Raw genomic sequence first — 20,818 nt, 5'->3', positions numbered from 1 at the left:
TCACAGTGTCTCAAATCCGCTTTGAATTCCAGGCAGGAGATGTGTAATTATTCCATCCTCAACGGGAACACTGTTATTTTCTTATTTTCTTTAAAGTTATTTTTAACTTAATTCTTTTTTAAAAAAAAGATTAATTTTTTAGCAAGAGAAGGAGGGAGGGAGGGTGGAGGGAAAGGAACATAGATCTGTTCCTATATGTGCCCTGACTGGGGACTGAACTGGCAACCTCTGTGCTTTGGGATGATGCTCTAACGGTTAGAGTCTAACCAACCGGGCTATCTGGCCAGGACAACTTAATTCTTTACCCTTTCTTTAAATTAATATTTGAGAGCAAATTGCCCTCCCCACCCTCCATTCTTACCTTTTCCTTTCTATCTCCTCATTAACCCATCACCCGTTTTCCCAGTGCTCATGGGCCCCATACTCATCACCAGAGCCAGTGTCTACCTCAGAAGCCCACGATGGTGGACAGGAACTCAGGGGAAAGGGAACAGCTTTCTCCACAGGAACTAAGCCACAGCTATTCATATGCCACTACTGGTCAAGGTTCTAGTTTCATTTCACAGCCTGGTTTCTAAGCAAAGGCAACGGAGCATTAGATGAGGGTTCCATTGAATACAATGGGCTGTTTTGAATGAAGTCACATCTATTGTATAGACAGTAGCATTGTCCAGTCTTCCTTGTCCGGTTGAAACCTACTGAGAACGAAGGGAGTAGGGTGGACAGTGGTGGGCAGAGAGAGACAATCACCCGCTATTTTCACTCATAAGGCCACACATATAAATGCGGTCACAAGGACCTTTCAATAAAATCTTTACATTCCCAGGGCCTCCTGGAACAGAAATCTGTTAGTATATCTTATTTTATCTATTTTATTTTATTTTATTTTTATTTGTGACAGAGAGAGGAACAGACAGACAGGAAGGGAGAGAGATGAGAAGCATCAACTATTCATTGCGGCTCCTTAGTTGTTCATTGATTGCTTTCTCATATGTGCCTTGACCAGGGGGCTATAGCAAATTGAGTAACCCCTTGCCCAAGCCAGCTACTTTGGGCTTCAAGCCAGTGACCTTTGGGCTCAAGCTAGCGACCATGGGGTTGTGTTTATGATCCCATGCTCAAGCGAGCGACCCTGTGTTCAAGCTGGTGAGCCTGCGCTCAAGCCAGCAACCTCGAGGTTTCAAACCTGGGTCCTCTGCATCCCAGTCTGCTGCTCTATCCAATGCACCACTGTCTGGCCAGGCAGTATTTTTATTTTATTTTTAAAGATTTTATTTGTTGATTTTACAGAGAAGGGAGAGGTAAGATGTATCAACTCATAGTTGCTTCACTTCAGTTGTTCATTCCTTATCATATGTGCCTTGACTGGGCAAGCCTAGGGTTTCAAACTGGTAACCTCAGCATTCTAGGTTGACGCTTTATCCACTAAGCCACCACAGGTCAGTCAAGTAGAGATGACCTTGTTGGCCCAGAGAATACAGACTTGAATCTCTGAGCAAAACTGCTTCACATCATCTGGGACAATGAGGACTGCACCTGGGCCCCCACTTCTAAGCAAGCAGTAACCTCAGTCACCCCACGGCCACCGAGGGCCATCCAACTGCCAGGTGCACAGTGGCACCCTTTGTATCTCCATATCCCCACTGGAAGAGAACGGCCTCTAGGGGTCTCATCTGGGCACGGGGCTGTAGTGAGCCGCCCAGATAAGAAACAGCAGAGGTCTGCTTTCGCTTTGCTCTCTGTCTTTGGGAAAAGGTGACTTTTCATCAGACTTAGGTGTTCTTCTCAGACAAGGCCATTTCCCTCACTGAGCCACCAAGCGTGGAAAGGGTGAGGCTGAAAGAGAAAGCTGGAGAGGAAACTACTAGAGCAGGCCCTAGACGAGCTCCTCTGACAAACACGGCTCCGTGGAGCCTGAAGGAGAAGCAAAGGCACTACGTATGGTCTAATGAATCTTCCCAACAGCCTGTGAGGTGGCAGCGTGATTATTTCCTTTGCTGCTGTAACAAGTTAGCACACGAACCTCCTGTGTGGGTGTTGGGCAGATTAAAAATATTATGCTCACTTTGTTAAAGATGGCGCCGCCCACATGGAAGCCCATCAGCCAGGTGATATCAGTTGCCCTTCTTGCTTGGGATGGGCGTGATTATATTAATGTGTGTTGGGGGAGGGCTTTAGCGCCAAAAGGTTTTAAAAGGAAGAGAGATCACGTTCTAGGAGGAGCCCATGCTAGTGGAGAGCAGAGAGGGGCCATGTGGAGGAGAGGAGAAGCAGCCAAGATGGCAGAGTGCTGAAGGAGAAGCCAGTTTGTGCAGAGTTTGTGCAGAGAGAAGGAGATGGGGAACAGAGGTGAATAAGGCTGGTGATTCTAGGAAACTCGAATAAGTCAATGGCTTTGGGAGCCCTGAATGGAAAGGGAAGTGTTTTCCCACTGTGTGTATTTCTTGCCCACCGGGTACAAGCTAGGATTAAAGCTAATGGCCCACCAGTTCTTGGCTCTGTTGTTTCATTACCATCTATCCAAATCAAATGTGAACCTGCACGGGCCAGGGGCTGTGATGGTGGCCGCGGCTACTGGCTTTACAGTGGGTTTGCTTCGGACTCTGCTGAGAGCTTCCCAAGACAAAAATCAAGTTATCAGCAGGAGCCTGTTCCTTTCTGGGGACCCTGAAGAAGACTCTGCTTTCAAGCTCATTCAGGTTGTTTGGGGAACTCAGGTCCTTATGGTTGTGGGACTGAGGGTCTCTCTTCCTTGCTGGCTGTAGGCCAGGAGCCTCTCTGCATCCATGATGCCCCCTCCATCTTCAACCCAGCAGTGGCCACGTCAGTCCCTCTCATGCTGCCAATGCCTCTGATCTTTTCTGTTCCATCCCATCTGCCTCTGTCTGAAGAAAGTTCTCTGTGATTAGCCTGGGCCCCCCCTGGCTAATCCAGGATCATCTCCCAACTTCATGGTCAGCAGCTTTAATCACACCCACAAAGTCCCTTTGGTTGTGTAAGGCAAAATCCCAACAGGTTCTAGGTGACAAGATGCTCTCCTGGACCAACCTTTAGTCAGTTCTCTTCTCCACAAGGCCATGACCCTGGCCCCAGTCCTTGTTAACGTCCATTTTCCAGTTGTAGCAAGAATTCTGTAAGGCCAGTTGAGAGAGCATCCTCACCCTGGATGCTCCCTCTTGGTAATTTCCATCCACCAACATCCCCCCGCCCTGCCCCTTGGCTAAAAATCCCCACTAGCTCTTGCTGTATTCAGAGCTGAGCCCCATCTTCCTCCCATATTGCAATAGTCTTGACACTTATTGTGATAGTCTTGAATTAAAAGTCTTCCTAAACATTTTAACAAGACTCAGGATAATGCTTTTTTAACACAGAGAGTAGGGGGTGGATATCTTTCGTGGTGGGTCATTCACTCTACCACAGAAAACACTGTCTCCACTTTTTTTTTTTTTTTTTTCTGAAGCTGGAAACAGGGAGAGACAGTCAGACAGACTCCCGCATGCGCCCGACCGGGATCCACCCGGCACGCCCACCAGGGGGCGATGCTCTGCCCACCAGGGGGCGATGCTCTGCCCATCCTGGGCGTCGCCATGTTGCGACCAGAGCCACTCTAGCGCCTGAGGCAGAGGCCACAGAGCCATCCCCAGCGCCCGGGCCATCTTTGCTCCAATGGAGCCTTGGCTGCGGGAGGGGAAGAGAGAGACAGAGAGGAAAGCGCGGCGGAGGGGTGGAGAAGCAAATGGGCGCTTCTCCTATGTGCCCTGGCCGGGAATCGAACCCGGGTCCTCCGCACGCTAGGCCGACGCTCTACCGCTGAGCCAACCGGCCAGGGCTCCACTTTTAAAGACTTGGAAATAGGCTCAGAGAAGTAAAGTAACTAATCCAAGGACACACAGCCAGTAACAAGTACAGGGTTCAAACTGAGGTCCATCTGATTCTGCAGCCCATGTGCATACACACACAGAGGTGTGTGTCAAGTCTGACACAGTCTGATGTCCTTGCCTGAGTCCTAGTGATGGGGGTGGGGGTGGCAGTAGCTCCTCCCTGGCCTTCACCTCATCTCTAACCTCAGCACTGTCTTTTGTATTGCTCGGCTTTAGAAATCCCCCAACCTTAATCCAGAAATCCCATGCTCACCTTTCATATATGTGCTAAGGCCTCCTATTATTTTTTTAAAGAAATGTGCCCCCCTACACCTACATACACACACTTCTCACTGGGCAACAGCTTCCTTTTATCTCTACAGACCTCTCCAAAGCTAAAAGTGAGATGCAGCTGGAAGTGAGTAGAGGTATCAGCTCTATTACATGTCCTGTGTTATGCAAATTGTAGTTTAAGTGTGCAATTTTAATGCAAAACAACTGCTGGGGGGGAAAGGCTAAAAGCCACATTTCTCTAAAGCCCGCTCCTATGCTAAACTGCGGAGGTAATTATCAAAACTATTCAGCCCGTGTTAAAAACATTTTGTGGGAATAAAGCACCAGGAACTGGCTGGGTCAGTACAGTACTTGGGGGGTCGGCTTTCTCAGTGCGGCTGAGGCTGCTTCCAACAGATGCAAGTGAGACAGGTGGAGGGGGGGGGGGGGCAGTGTGCCACTGAGAACTGGGGTGGTGACCTTGGCCAGAGCCTTTTCCTATAGTCTCATAGATTTTTGTGCTGTGAAATACAGTCAATGCAAAAAAGGCAAACACGTCTGGAACACACAGAAATCCCATTTCTTGCAAAGGAAACCCACCTGTACCTGCCGTTGTTATTTTTCTCTATGCGCTCCATTTAATGCAATGAGACCTGTTTTACGTGGAGCCTCAGACTGGACGTAGGTTGACCTTCCCACCTGACTCCCTGTTGGGCAAATGAGTTTGTAAAATTTGTATTTTTTTAGTTTGCTCATTTTTAGTGTTAAAAAATGGCACTGGGCAGCAACAGGTATGTGATCTGTGAAATTGCAAATTACCTTCCTGCTTGGGTAGGGCCATTGTCTTGCTAATGTTTACTGGTGGAGAGGTTTTCCCACCAGAAAGTATTGAAAAGAGAAAGGAGAAGGAGAAGGAGAGGAGAAGGAGAAGGGGGACCACCATGCTTGCCAAGAGAGAACAGAGGATGAAGGTGTGCAGATGGGAAACCAGAGCTGAGGGGCTTTGTGAGCTCCGCTGAGACTGGTGGGGCTTTTGATTCTAGGAGAAACCGGAGAAGATTCTCTTGGCTGTGGAACTGAATAATGTGTCAGTAGCTTTGTGAGTTCTGAATGAATGAAGAGGGAAGTGTTTTCCCTGTGTGTTTGCTTGTCAGCTGGTGCGAGATTTTAATAAAGGAATAGCCCACCATTTTTTGGCTCCTGGTTATTTTATTTATTTATTTATTGTATTTTTCTGAAGTTGGAAATGGGGGGGGGGAGGCAGACAGACAGACTCCCGCATGCGCCCAACCGGGATCCACCCGGCATGCCCACCAGGGGGCGATGCTCTGCCCATCTGGGGCGTCGCTCTGTCGCAACCAGAGCCATTCTAGCGCCTGGGGCAGAGGCCAAGGAGCCATCCCCAGCGCCCGGGCCATCTTTGCTCCAATGGAGCCTTGGCTGCGGGAGGGGAAGAGAGAGACAGAGAGGAAGGAGAGGGGGAGGGGTGGTGTAAAGCCAGCAGCCAGGGCCAGGGCCACTATCACAGCAGCCTTCTGGCCCATGCAGGTTCGCATTGGATTCGGACAGTCGGTAAAGAAACAACGGAGCCACAAACTGGTGGGCCATAGTCTTTAATCCTAGCTTGCACCCGGCGGGCAAGTAAAAACACACACTGGGCTCCAAAACCCAATCACATTCAGTGCTCACAAAGCTACTGATTTATCCGAGTTTCCTAGAATCAAAGGTTTCTAGCTCACCAGACTTATTCTCCTCAGTTCCCCATCTCCTTCCTTATCCCAGATACAAACTCTGCACAAACTGGCATCTCACTCAGCACTCCGCCATCTTGGCTGCTTCTCCTGGCCTCCTCCACGTGGCCTCCTTCTGCTGCTGGCTCTACTCTCTCCACTCTCTCATGCTAACCTCAGGAACCAAGAGCGCAAGCTCCCGCTCCGTCCCCATTTTACAGTGTAGAAATCCAAACCCTTAATCCAATATACAAATAGGGAAGTCTCTAATACAAAGTCACTTGTCTGAGGCATGATTGGATTGTACCACCCCACATCAAAACGGGTGGGAAAGGCTTAATCCCAAAACCAAGCCCCAGGCTACAAGGATTCTGCCTGCCTTTAGCCCACCCCAACGCACATTAATATCACCTGGGCCAAGGCCTCCTCGTGTTATCTTTAACAAAGTGAGTATAATACATTTTATCTGCCAAAAGGGGGAGAAGCAGATGGGCGCTTCTCCTGTGTGCCCTGGCCGGGTATCGAACCTGGGACTCCTGCACACCAGGCCGACGCTCTACCACTGAGCCAAATGGCCAGGGCCAGCTCCTGGTTTCTTTACCGTCTGTTCGAATCCAATGGGAACCTGCATGTGCCTGGCCATGGCCACAACAACGATGGCCGCGATTACTAGCCATACACTCCCCTCCCTAGTCTCTCGCCTTTGAACACACAGGGAGCAGTTTCTTTTTTTTTGTTTGTTTTTTTTTTGTTGTTTTGTTTTGTTTTTTAATTTTATTTTTCAATTACAGTTGACATCCAATATATTTTACATCAGTTTTAAGTGTACAGAACAGTGGTTAGACAGTTGTATACTTTATAAAGTGTTCCGCCAATATTTCCAATGCCCACGTGGCATCATACATAGTTATTACAGCATTATTAACCACATTCCCTATGCTGTACTTGATATCCATGACTGTTTTGTAACTACCAAATTTACTTATTAATTGCTTCCCCTTTTTCACTCTGTCCCCCCCAAACCCCCCTTCACTCTGGCAAACATCAGTGTGTTCTCTGTATCTATGGAGTCCATTTCTGATAACCTCATTCCTACAGCTACATTTTTTTTTAATTATAATTTTATTTTTTTAATGGGGCGACATCAATAAATCAGGTTACATATATTCAAAGATCAACAAGTCCAGGTTATCTTGTCTTTCAATTATGTTGCATACCCATCACCCAAAGTCAGATTGTCCTCTGTCACCTTCTATCTAGTTTTCTTTGTGCCCCTCCCCCTCCCCCTTTCCCTCTCCCTTTCCCCCCTCCCCCCGTAACCACCACACTCTTATCAATGTCTCTTAGTTTCACTTTTATGTCCCACCTACGTATGGAATAATGCAGTTCCTGTTTTTTTCTGTTTTACTTATTTCACTTCGTATAATGTTATCAAGATCCCACCATTGTGCTGTAAATGATCCGATGTCATCATTTCTTATGGCTGAAGTAGTATTCCATAGTGTATATGTGCCACATCTTCTTTATCCAGTCGTCTATTGATGGGCTTTTTGGTTGTTTCCATGTCCTGGCCACTGTGAACAATGCTGCAATGAACATGGGGCTGCATGTGTCTTTACGTATCAATGTTTCTGAGTTTTTGGGGTATATACCCAGTAGAGGGATTGCTGGGTCATAAGGTAGTTCTATTTTCAGTTTTTTGAGGAACCACCATACTTTCTTCCATAATGGTTGTACTACTTTACATTCCCACCAACAGTGTATGAGGGTTCCTTTTTCTCCACAGCCTCTCCAACATTTGCTATTACCTGTCTTGTTAATAATAGCTAATCTAACAGGTGTGAGGTGGTATCTCATTGCAGTTTTGATTTGCATTTCTCTAATAACTAAAGAAGATGAGCATCTTTTCATATATCTGTTGGCCATTTGTACTTCCTCCTGGGAGAAATGTCTATTCATGTCCTCTTCCCATTTTTTATTGGATTGTTTGTTTGTTTGTTGTTGAGTTTTATGAGTTCTTTGTATATTTTGGATATTAGGCCCTTATCTGAGCTGTTGTTTGAAAATATCATTTCCCATTTAGTTGGCTGTCTGTTTATTTTGTTATCAGTTTTTCTTGCTGAGCAAAAACTTCTTAGTCTGATGTAGTCCCATTCATTAATTTTTGCCTTCACTTCTCTTGCCATTGGAGTCAAATTCATAAAATGCTCTTTAAAACCCAGGTCCATGAGTTGAGTACCTATGTCTTCTTCTATGTACTTTATTGTTTCAGGTCTTATGTTTAGATCTTTGATCCATTTTGAGTTAATTTTAGTACAGGGGGACAAACTGTAGTCCAGTTTCATTCTTTTAGGGAGCAGTTTCTATAGTTGCGGGCCTTGAGGCCGAGAAGCTGGATGAATGTTTTTGGCTTGTTCCAGGTTCAGTAGAAGGCAGGGCGGCAGGCACCAATGAATCAACACAAATATGTGAGAGGGCAGTGCCAGGGAGAAGAGGAAAGCTGGGTGCTAGGAGCACAGATTGAGGGAAGGGTGGCAACAGAGTGGGTAGGAAAGGACATCCGAGTCTTAGGGTAGGCAACTCCAGAGTTGTGTCCCTCAGCTTGTTGGAGAAATGGGGACAGGTCATCAGAGTCTGGGCATGTCAAGGCAGAGCCCCTGGACTGAAGGCTGGAGCGGTGGGAAAGGCCAACAAGAGACCCAGCTCTCGTCTTAGGACAAGAAGCAGCCAATCGATGACTGTCAGGCCTGGGAGGTTGGAGAGACCTGTGTGTCAGAGAGAGCTCTTTGGCAGGAATGTGGGAGGATGGCTTTGAGAAGAGTAGACTAGAGGTGGAGGACCATTCAGGAGAGCACCAGGGATGAAGAGAGGCAATGGATGTGAGCAACGGTGAAGGGGGAGATCTTCAGCCTTGGTAAGCTGGACCGTGGGGACGCCCTTCTTGCCACACACTGGCATACGACCTGCTTCCCTGGGACAATTGTCCTTCTCCTTTGCAGCCAAATCACCATTCTCCAATCCCATCAACCCCTTGGTTATCACCCCATCCTGCACGGATTCATCTAAATTCCCACCTTCATGTACTGCCTAGGTATCCTTACCCACAGAACAGGTGCTATCTGCATGATACATCCACCATCAGAAAAGCACTGCATTTTCCAGCATGTAAAATGCTAAGACAAATCCAAGTGCTGGGAGCTGGCTATAACATTGTGGGATGTCGGGATGGGAGAAAACCAAGTGCTGCCTATACAGCTGTCTGTAGCACTTTTTTTGTGGTTGAAAGAATCTTGTGGACTGACCAGGTGGTGGCACAGTGGATAGAGCGTCTACCTGGGGTGCTGAGGGTCTAGGTTTGAAACCTCAAGTCACCAGCTTGAGCGCGAGCTCAGCAGCTTGAGTGCAGAGACCCTGGCTTAAGCCAAGGCTGCTGGCTTGAGTTCAAGGTCGCTGGCTTGAGCAAGGAGTTACTCGCTCTGCTGGAGCACCCCAGTCAAGGCACATATGAGAAAGCCATCAATGAACAACTAAGGTGCCACAACAAAGAATTGATGCTTCTCATCTCTGTCTGTCCCTGTTTGTTCCTCTCTCTCTCTCTTTCTCTCTCTCTTTCTTTTGCACATGCTAAAAATATAAAAATATATACAAATTTTGTGATGCATTATAAAATGTCTCTCCTTTACCTAGGCAGAAGCCCCTCCCTACTTCCCTATTCAAATCAGCACTTGGTGATGCAACCAACTTGGAAGCCAACTGGATGAGACTGCCACTTGATTTGAGCAGATGAGTGTCAACATCGCTATAAAGAGAAGGTGCTGGTAGGTTGAGCCAAATGTGCATCATTAAAAATAATATATTCTCTAAGTCTGAATGTGGCTGCCCCGTGGGAGAAGGAACGGACTCTATAAGGTTCAAAAGGACACAATGAGCTTCCACAGACAAAAGCAAGAGGGAGATGGGCTTCGACGTAGAAGAATTTCTAATACTTCAACACAAAACTCTCACCAACAGAACATGCTGAATTGTGAAGCAGTGAATACATCACCATAAGTAGCAGCTGAGCAGAGATCGGATGATGACTGTCTATCAAGAGTGTTGCAGAAAGAATTCACCTGGTGGCCGGAAGGAAAAGCTAGAGCACGTCACTAAGGATCGTGAGGTGTTGTGATCATCACGACACGGAGTGGCTCTGCCCAGGGAGAGATCTCATTCCCGTTGAGAATGCCAAGGGCACACCTGGCTCGAAGTCCTCCCAGGATGGTGGAGGAAGACCTGAGCCCAGATCCGCACCAAAGACCCCATCACGGGGGTTACATTACAGGACTGGGCTGGTTGGTGGGTGTTGGGGTTTTCTGCTCTGTTTGCCGAGCTTCTGATCCAGCCCCCTTCGGCAGGAGACAGACTTTTCTGATGGATTTCCCTACACTGCCCAGTTGGGAGAACAGATGCTGTGGGTCAGGCCAGCAGGCCATAAATTTCTGGGAAATAACTCTTAGTGACCGAGCAAGAAAGCCATAAAACACTCCGGAGGCAGGGACGGAGAAAACAATGGCAGAGGACAATGCGCCGGCTTACTGCTAAATGCCAGAATGAGCCCCATGGATCATTCTCCTGGCCTGCGCCCCGGCTGGGGAAGCCCGTGCAAACACCGTGCCCCGTGCCCAAAGAGGAGATGGGGCCCCAGCACTCGGGGACTCTTCCTCTTCCTTTACTGTGGTTTATTCAACAAAGTTACCGAAGCCTCCCCCATGGCAGACACTAAGCACTTGAGACAGCTGAGAACAAATCAGATCCAGCTCCCTGCCTGTGTGCAGCTAACTTTCCAGTCATCTCTCAAGTCTCACCCACTGGAAGGACAGGAAGGAAGTTGTGTTTCTTGTGCCCCTGTGGTACCCGGATGTTTACAGACTTACCTCAGTGGATGTGCACAATGACCCTGAGAACCATCCCCAGGTCCTGCTTTAAACACACAAGACAACTGGAGGGTCACTCAGTGTCGTCAGCAGACGGGATGGTCTCTGACTGGCCTTTCTGTAGACCACAGCCCTGCTCCACTGTGGCTGCACTGCCTTCTGCTTGCATAGTTTTGGAACCTGTAACCCAGCCCCCTCCATCTCAACCCCTTTCTCTGCACTGAAATAAAAACGGGATGCCCCCAGAGTTTCCGCAGCAGTCACCCCAGTCCCTCCCCATTAACCCGGTGCTGAGTGCTACACGCCTAGAGCAGCCGACAGACATGATCCAGATGTTTCCAGCATCTCTATCAGCTCTGCTCTCCATTCGCTTTATCCCGTCTCACTGCAACGCCACATTCTCCAGTTGTGTTCCTGGCTCACGCCGGCCTCTGGCCCGTGCTGTTCCTCCTCGGTCTTCCTGGCTTTCGCATCTCAACTTCTCCCTAAGGGTGTGCCTGGCCCTCGGCATCCGCCTGGTCCCATGGAGCAATTCCCCGGTTGCCTCCACCCTCCCAGCAACTGCTCCTCTGGTGCCACACCGGCCTTCCTCCAAAGGAGTAACTCAGTCCCCTTCCCCAGCCCTCTTCCAGGCACACGTGGTCCCAGCACACAGAACCCCCCCGGCCCCCCACTCCAGGACGCAGACACAATAACTCACCGAAGTTCTCCCCACCCCAGATGTCCATGTCCACGTCGTATTTCCCCAGGTAAACGAACCAGGACTTGTCCATCACGAAGAGCCCTCCAGCTATGATTGGAGTCCTGTGCACAGAGGAGAGGGAGGCTCATTTATGGAAGGGGGACCACTGTCACACTCTTCTGCCCTAGCCATCCAAAACACAAGGCCGTATTGGTACCACTTCTGCTCCTCTTCAGGGAGGCCAATACATTTTCTCACTTACCTGAAACACAAACACGCTCTCCTGGGATTTTCCCCTTTGATTATAAAGACCCTGACCTTGCAGACAGCCTAACCAGTCATCAGCCACCTCTCGGGGGGGGGGGGCGGGGGCAGGACTCCCTGTTGCTCTGAGGGCCTGGGGAGCCTGCACTGGCCTCCCCCCAAGGCTCTGCCCAGCATGGCTCTCTTCGGAGCTCACAGTGGGAAACAGGGCCAGTGGGCCGCTGACCAGGCAGAGAAGAAGGGCTGAAGCAGCGCCTGTTAACAGCATATCCATTTCTTGAGATTGGGCTCTCTCCTTTTTTTCCCTCTTTACCCCTCTGTTATGGGTTATGTCCCCCTAAAAACATATTGGGATCCTAACCCCCAGCACCTCAGAATGTGACCTTATTTGGAAATAGGGTCTTTATAGAGGTAAGCAACTTAAAATGAAGTCATCAGGGTGGTCACAAAGGGGCCTGGAGGAGAGAATGTCGATCAGGACAAAGCCACCTACAGCAGAGCAAAAGCAGCCCGGAGTCAACCACTGCCCTGTTCCTGCACAGAGAGAGCAGACGTGTTTGCTAACGAGCAGCAGGGCCACGCCTTGCTCTCCGCCTCCACGTACTGCAATGGCTGACTCGACCTTCCTGGGCCAAGTCCTGGGGGCTCTGCCCCGGCCACAAGGGACCTTTTCTCCTCTCAGAGTCTCAAACAGGATAGTTCAGGATGCTCCCTCCACTTACTGCAATGGCTGACTCGACCTTCCTGGGCCAAGTCCTGGGGGCTCTGCCCCGGCCACAAGGGACCTCTTCTTCTCTCAGAGTCTCAAACAGGATAGTTCAGGATGCTCCCACTTAGCAGGAAGCATAAGTACCTCGTAGCATGTGTGTGGGTGGACACCACCGGGCAGCTCCCCAGCAAAGATGTCCACCAGGCCCCCATCCCCTTCGTATAAGTTTCCATGAGGACAGAAACCTCCTAAAGTGAGGGCAAAAGTGGCGCTGGCTTGGCAAAGGGCTCTTTTGGTCTCTGCCCAATCTTTTGAGCATCTAACATTGCATACCTCCCTATACCATGTGACAGCGGGCAGGACCAAGTGGGACCCGGCCCACCCCACCATTGCCCTGACTTACCTAATGGGCTCAGCGGGGCTTATGCGCTGAGCCTTCTGTTCTGGGGTAAGCTGCTCCCATTGGAAGTGGAGGCTCCAGTCAAACCCTAGAACACAGCACCCACGTGGTTGACTTGCTTTCTCAGATATACCTGCCGGGCCTACTCATTCTGTCCGTATTCTAGAAGTTGACAAATACACCCAGGTTCCCGGGGATGAGATGGACAGGTTGAAACGTGGCCCTTGGCCAGGGGCTTCGAGAAGTGAAAGGAGGCGGTTTGGAGGGACAGAATCACCTAAAGTCAGTCCTGGGGGTGGGGGCGGCACTAAGTCCGGCAGAGAGTTGTGGTGGGACTCGAGGCGGAGGCCCAATGCTGCAGTACCAGAACAATTCAGGCCCCAAATGGCCAGGGGGCGGCCTTGCTCCCCTCAGTCAGGCCCGGGAGTGCGCCCCACACTGGAGCAGAGCTCTGGCGGCTGGGCGTGACCCACTCTCACTCCCCTGGCCTTCCAATCAGTCCCGGTGGTAAGGGCCACACTGGAGCTACTGACATTACAGGATGCAGGGCTGGATGTTCGAGACCAACCACTATGAGAAAGTACTCCCCACTTTTTCCTTGGACAGCAATGACTAGAAGAAGCAGATTGTCTCTCCAGGGCAAACGCATGAGCCCCACTCACCCCCTCTGAGCTCCGCGGCAGACTCGATGTAGGTGAAGGTGTCCAGGTTGATGATGTCGATCACTGGGCACACCACCCGCGTGTAGTCCTGTCAAACAGCAGAACCCGTGTTCCGTGTGCAGCACGGTAGAACCAGGCCGGGAATCAGGGAGCTTGGTAGGGCCTTGCCCTGGTAGTGCCAGAGACAGGTTCGGGGGCCTTGACCACTCTCCTCCCTGTGCCTCAGTTTTCTCATCTATCAAATGTGACACTGGACACTATGCACCTCACTACAGCCAATGCCAAAAATTCTAAGAGCCTTTCCCTGACTCTGGGCAAAGTGGCCACGAAAGCATGGTGGAGGCGGGTGGAGGCTGGCTGCAGAGGACGGCACACTGAGAAAGGGGACATCAGGAAGGACGGGGCTCCAGGAGTCCTTGCCATCGGGGGGGGCACTCGGGAGGCAGAAGACACAGTCGGCTGGGGAGGTGACCTCAATCCTGCAGCCCCAAGAAGCCAAGTCACACCCCCTCGGCGGGCACCTCCTGGAATTTTCTTTCATTCTATGCCTATGTTTCTAGGCGAATTGAGAGAGATTCCTAATTTCAGTTGTCACCTGTGACACTCACACATCACCTCCAACACTGACTCCCCTCCTCGCTTCCAGACTCAGATCCAGCATGCCAGGAGCCACCTGCACGTGGCTTTCACAGAGCCTTTCGGTGGTGGCTTCATCATCATCTCCCCAAACGTGCTCCTCTCTCTCGGTTCCCTATTTCTGTTCACAGAACCATCACATACCCCACCTCCTCCCAGCACTAAATTTAGAAGCTTCATCTCTGCCCATCAGCCCCAACTGCTCTGCTGAACAAATCCTGCCTCTCCTTCATCCCCTCACACTCGGGTACAGCAATGGACTCTCAGTCCATCCCCATCCCTCATCTCACCCTTCCCTTTCAGTCCACAGGTAGCTGACACCATTGTCTTTCTGACATTCAGAGTTCACTCTGTAACTCAACAGCTAAAGATTTGAGTTGCTCTGAAGATAAGGTTCAAACTCCTTACTTAGCCTGGCATCCAAGACCATCAAGAAATGAGAGTATGGCTGCAAGGGTGAGTGATGGTCATTGGCTTCCTAGTGGCGGGGCAGGGCTTAGGCTTGGATTTGAGGTGGAGAGGGGAGAAGATGGGAGCGTAGCTCTGGGTCTGCCAGGGATTCCTGTGGACCTAGCCCCCTGCGCATGCTTGCCACTTCCCCCAGGCCGCCCTGCCCATAGGCATCAAAGTCATCCAGAGGACATTTTCAAAATCTGCAAGACAGATTCACTACCTCCTGGGAGCTGCCAAGGCATTTTGTATATATATATTATATTCTGAGTGAACACCTTTGTACCTGGTGAGCAGGAGGGGAAGCTAGGCTCCTGTGGGCAGTGTGAACTAGCTGTGAACATGGAGACTGACAGCTAAATAGAATCCAGCAGCCAAGGAGAACCAGACAGGACCACTTACTTCTCCAAACCTCTGCACCGACCACCCCTGGCTGGCACAGGTGGGGACCTCTGTTTCTCTTTGCAGCCATTTAATTTCCTGGTTCATTCTCTCCTCCAAATGAGGCTGTCTTCTTATTTTAAGCTCAGATTCACCAAGTGCAGGCTTTTACGTTCACAGATTTAATCTGGCCCTCAGCCTCCATGTGTGACTCATCCTGACAGTGACAAGGTACCTCTGAAGCCAACTGGCCCACATGGAAGAAAATGCTCATTTTCAATGCATCGCTTCCACCTCTGGGATGTGCACAGATGTTTCCTTCATGGTCAACACAGCATCGGCCCAGCTGCCACAGTTCTCTGAGGCTCCTCACAGGCCACTGTCATCATGCATCTGTGTGTGCACACATACTCCACTCACACACACACAACCATCCATACCAATCTCTACACACAGACCCATCCCAAAGACATTCTGGTGACTTGAATTCTGCAATGTTCTCAAGAGTTCAGAGACTGACATTCTCCCGTGGGTCTGATAAAAAAATTCTTGCTTTGCCTTTGCTTGCTAAGTTCTGGGGACTCTGCCGCTTCCCTAAGTCCTATCTAGACCCTGATGCAGTAAAGGTTTAACCTTACCCAAAGATATTTTTGGCTCTTGCCCAGCTCCTCCAAGGTAATTTCTAAGCCCATGGAATGTCCTGCCTGTAAGAATATCTCTATTTGCTGAGAGCCTTGGGCTACATCAGATAGTCTATGCTAACAGTGTGATTTATAGTGAGGGCCTTGGCCATGTGGTATCAACTCAACTTGATCTCTGGAGGTACATGGAGACCCTGGGGGTGACCAGCCATGTCTATGTGACTGGTCTCCAGAAAAACCCTGGACACCAAGACTCAGGTGGGTTTCCCTGTTTTTCAATATATTTGGAAATTAGCCTGACCAGGCAGTGGTACAGTAGAGTGTCAGACTGGGATGCAGAGGACCCAGGTTTGAAATCCCAAGGTCACTGGCTGGAGCACGGGTTCACCAGCTTGAGTGCAGGGTCACTGGCTTGAGCGTGGGATCATAGACATGACCCTATGGTCACTGGCTTGAGCCCAATGGTTGCTGGCTTGAAGCCCAAGGTTGCTGGCTTGAGCAAGGGGTCATTTGCTCTGCTGTAGCCCCCCAGTCAAGGCACATATGAAAAAGCAATCAATGAACAACTAAGGTGCTGCAACCAAGACTTGATGCTTCTCTTCTCTCTTTCTTCCTGTCTGTCTGTCCCTATCTGTCTCTCTCTGTCTCTCTCTCTCTCTCTCTCTCTGTCATAAAAGAAAAAAAAATTGAAAATTAAAATGCAAAATAAAATGCTGGTGCTTACCTCATCCACAGGCTTCCCCAGAGGCCAGACATGGGCTCTCTGCCTCCGGGACTGTGATGGCCTCTAGCACATTCTCCCTATAAGTCCTGAGGGTTTCTGTCTATTATTCCTGTCACAATCCAGTCACAGCATCTGCTTGGAGTCATGGAGACCAAATAGGCAATGAGAGATGTTTGGGGCTAAGTGCCAAGTGGAGCCTTGACCTTGAGAGGGGTCTGCAGGAGACTCTATAAATGCCCATCGAAGCCCGGACACCTCTCTGAGTGACCCTGGGAGGGGGGGTCTGCAGGAGACTCTATAAATGCCCATCGAAGCCATGACCTTGAGAGGGCTCTGCAGGAGACTCTATAAATGCCCATCGAAGCCTTGACCTTGAGAGGGGTCTGCAGGAGACTCTATAAATGCCCATCGAAGCCAGGACACCTCTCTGAGTGACCCTGGGAGGGGGGGGTCTGCAGGAGACTCTATAAATGCCCATCGAAGCCTTGACCTTGAGAGGGGTCTGCAGGAGACTCTATAAATGCCCATCGAAGCCTTGATCTTGAGAGGGGTCTGCAGGAGACTCTATAAATGCCCACCGAAGCCAGGACACCTCTCTGAGTGACCCTGGGAGGGGGGGTCAGTAGGAGACTCTATAAATGCCCATCGAAGCCAGGACACCTCTCTGAGTGACCCTGGGAGGGGGGGTCTGCAGGAGACTCTATAAATGCCCATCGAAGCCTTACCTTGAGAGGGGTCTGCAGGAGACTCTATAAATGCCCATCGAAGCCTTGATCTTGAGAGGGGTCTGCAGGAGACTCTATAAATGCCCATCGAAGCCAGGACACCTCTCTGAGTGACCCTGGAGGGGGGGTCTGCAGGAGACTCTATAAATGCCCATCGAAGCCAGGACACCTCTCTGAGTGACCCTGGGAGGGGGGGTCAGTAGGAGACTCTATAAATGCCCATCGAAGCCCGGACACCTCTCTGAGTGACCCTGGGAGGGGGGGTCTGCAGGAGACTCTATAAATGCCCATCGAAGCCTTGACCTTGAGAGGGGTCTGCAGGAGACTCTATAAATGCCCATCGAAGCCTTGACCTTGAGAGGGGTCTGCAGGAGACTCTATAAATGCCCATCGAAGCCTTGATCTTGAGAGGGGTCTGCAGGAGACTCTATAAATGCCCATAGAAGCCAGGACACCTCTCTGAGTGACCCTGGGAGGGGGGGTCTGCAGGAGACTCTATAAATGCCCATCGAAGCCCGGACACCTCTCTGAGTGACCCTGGGAGGGGGGGTCTGCAGGAGACTCTATAAATGCCCATCGAAGCCAGGACACCTCTCTGAGTGACCCTGGGAGGGGGGGTCTGCAGGAGACTCTATAAATGCCCATCGAAACCTTGACCTTGAGAGGGGTCTGCAGGAGACTCTATAAATGCCCATCGAAGCCAGGACACCTCTCTGAGTGACCCTGGGAGGGGGGGTCTGCAGGAGACTCTATAAATGCCCATCGAAGCCCGGACACCTCTCTGAGTGACCCTGGGAGGGGGGGTCTGCAGGAGACTCTATAAATGCCCATCGAAGCCAGGACACCTCTCTGAGTGACCCTGGGAGGGGGGGTCTGCAGGAGACTCTATAAATGCCCATCGAAGCCCGGACACCTCTCTGAGTGACCCTGGGAGGGGGGGTCTGCAGGAGACTCTATAAATGCCCATCGAAGCCCGGACACCTCTCTGAGTGACCCTGGGAGGGGGGGTCTGCAGGAGACTCTATAAATGCCCATCAAAGCCCAGACACCTCTCTGAGAGACCCTGGGAGGGGGGGTCTGCAGGAGACTCTATAAATGCCCATCGAAGCCAGGACACCTCTCTGAGTGACCCTGGGAGGGGGGGTCTGCAGGAGACTCTATAAATGCCCATCGAAGCCCGGACACCTCTCTGAGTGACCCTGGGAGGGGGGGTCTGCAGGAGACTCTATAAATGCCCATCGAAGCCCGGACACCTCTCTGAGTGACCCTGGGAGGGGGGGTCTGCAGGAGACTCTATAAATGCCCATCAAAGCCCAGACACCTCTCTGAGAGACCCTGGGAGGGGGGGTCTGCAGGAGACTCTATAAATGCCCATCGAAACCCGGACACTTCTCTGAGTGACCCTGGGAGGGGGGTTCTGCAGGAGACTCTATAAATGCCCATCGAAGCCAGGACACCTCTCTGAGTGACCCTGGGAGGGGGGGTCTGCAGGAGACTCTATAAATGCCCATCGAAGCCAGGACACCTCTCTGAGTGACCCTGGGAGGGGGGGTCTGCAGGAGACTCTATAAATGCCCATCGAAGCCTTGACCTTGAGAGGGGTCTGCAGGAGACTCTATAAATGCCCATCGAAGCCTTGATCTTGAGAGGGGTCTGCAGGAGACTCTATAAATGCCCATCGAAGCCAGGACATCTCTCTGAGTGACCCTGGGAGGGGGGGTCAGTAGGAGACTCTATAAATGCCCATCGAAGCCCGGACACCTCTCTGAGTGACCCTGGGAGGGGGGGGTCAGTAGGAGACTCTATAAATGCCCATCGAAGCCCCGACACCTCTCTGAGTGACCCTGGGAGGGGGGGTCTGCAGGAGACTCTATAAATGCTCATCGAAGCCAGGACACCTCTCTGAGTGACCCTGGGAAGAGGGGTCTGCAGGAGACTTTATAAATGCCCATCGAAGCCAGGACACCTCTCTGAGTGACCCTGGGAGGGGGGGTCAGTAGCTGCTCTGCTGCTGTATCCCTCAGCCTCAGCCCAGAGCCTTGTGGGCAGCAGGTGTTCAATTGATGTTGGCTAAAAGAGGCCATCCATTAATTCCTGCTGAGGGCACTATGTCAATGGCTGGCAGCAAAGCAGTGGATCAATTACAGCTGAGCAAGATAGCCTCTCCCTCTGTAAGCTCAGGGATGGAGGCGTTTTCTGTAAAGATATTCACACAGGTCCCCGCCTGCATGCCCCAGGAGGCTTAGGTCCACAGGAATCCCTGCCAGACCCAGAACTACGCTCCCATCTTCTCCCCTCTCAAATCCAAGCCTAAGCCCTGCCCCTCTGCTGGGAAGCCAATGGCCATCAATCACCCCTGCCGTCATACCTCTCATTTCTCCACCTATTCATAAAATTAAAACCACACTGTGAATCAAGAAACTCTTGGGAGACTACCATTCACTCATTTCTGCAACAAGCATTACTGAGCACCTACTATGGGTTCGGACTGTGGCAGGTACAATGAGTAAGACCTCACAGCCTAGGGAAGGTGGTGACCAGATGAGGAGTTTTACAATGAGGTCTCCCAGGTAGCCTGGACGGAGGGGTAAGGGGCAGGAGAGGACCTTCAAGGAGATGCTGCTGAGACAGGAGACCTGGGTTCCTATTTGGGTTCTGCCATCTGAAATACACATCACCTTAAACAAATCAGCGCATAATGAGGAGCTCTGATTCTTCACTTACGAAGCAAGGGCAAATTAGTATTTGCAAAACTGTTTTGCCTTCCCAACAGGGCTTTTGCAAGAAATAACAGGGGAGAGCATGCAAAAGCATATGTAAGCCATTATTTATATCAATTTACCAACTGCTACAGGATTGAAATTTCTTAAAAATATTTTTTTCTAGTAAAAAATATGTAGATGAGGAAGGAAATAAAGAAGACTATGTTAAAAAAAAAAAAAGAAAAAAGAAAACCACTCAACGTGGTGCTTGTTTCAAGCGTCATTGCATAATTGAAGGGGAGAGAAAGGAGGTTGAGATTTTCTGTGTGGAAAACACCAGCCGAGGACAGCTTCTGACAGCTCAAACCCAGCCTCTTTCTTATCTCTTTTCTATTTTTGAAAATCCCAAACCCCAATTATAGCTTAAAATTTTCACTTTCACTCAAAAGATCAAATCACGTTTTACTCTGAGACAAGACACAAAGACACGTGGAAACACGGGCTGACACTCACCCACACTCTTTATCCTGAAAGAGATGTCTCAGTGGGACCATTTGGTCATCAGCTGTCACGGTCTGGCCAAGGACCACTGTCTGGGGATTTTCTGACCAACCCTCTGCTACAAAAGCTTTAGGTCAGAGAGTGGTGGAAACCGGGATCTTGGGCTGGGAGGCTGAGCTCAGTCTTGGGGGGCCAAACGATTCCCAGAGGAGGAGCCCTGGGTGGCAAGCAACACTCACAGGGAAGATGGAGGTGATGAAGGCTTCCCCAGCCTACTGGTAAGGCTGGCCACTGATGCAGAAATGAGAGCATTTTTCAGAGAAGGCTTCTGAGATGGACTCAGACCCCAGGAATGAAAAGGGCCTGGCAGGTTCATCAAGGCAGTCTGAGGAAAGCAAAGCTTCCCTGAACACATCCTGCAGGGATGCGTCATCCTGGGGGACCCTATAGATCAGGCATCCCCAAACTATGGCCCAAGGGCCGCATGCGTCCACCCTGAGGCCATTTATCTGCCCCCCGCCGCACTTCCGGAAGGGGCACCTCTTTCATTGGTGGTCAGTGAGAG

At 50.5% G+C, this 20,818-nt stretch overlaps 1 protein-coding gene across 3 annotated transcripts in view; it reads right to left on the bottom strand.

The window, feature by feature from the left end:
- Positions 1-20,818, bottom strand: part of GALNT14 (polypeptide N-acetylgalactosaminyltransferase 14) — a 218,650-nt gene that overhangs the window by 26,069 nt on the left and 171,763 nt on the right. For all 3 annotated transcript variants that reach the window (XM_066378574.1, XM_066378576.1, XM_066378575.1), the window contains 3 exons: positions 13,494-13,581; positions 12,835-12,919; positions 11,477-11,580 (listed from right to left, as the gene is read on the bottom strand). In XM_066378574.1, the coding sequence (XP_066234671.1) occupies positions 11,477-11,580; positions 12,835-12,919; positions 13,494-13,581 (277 nt within the window). The remainder of the gene's footprint in view (positions 1-11,476; positions 11,581-12,834; positions 12,920-13,493; positions 13,582-20,818) is intronic.

Source organism: Saccopteryx leptura, chromosome 3, assembly GCF_036850995.1.
Source record: "Saccopteryx leptura isolate mSacLep1 chromosome 3, mSacLep1_pri_phased_curated, whole genome shotgun sequence".
NCBI lineage: Eukaryota > Metazoa > Chordata > Mammalia > Chiroptera > Emballonuridae > Saccopteryx > Saccopteryx leptura.
Note: the sequence above shows the minus strand (reverse complement) of the source record. Positions and strands in the feature narration are given on the sequence as shown.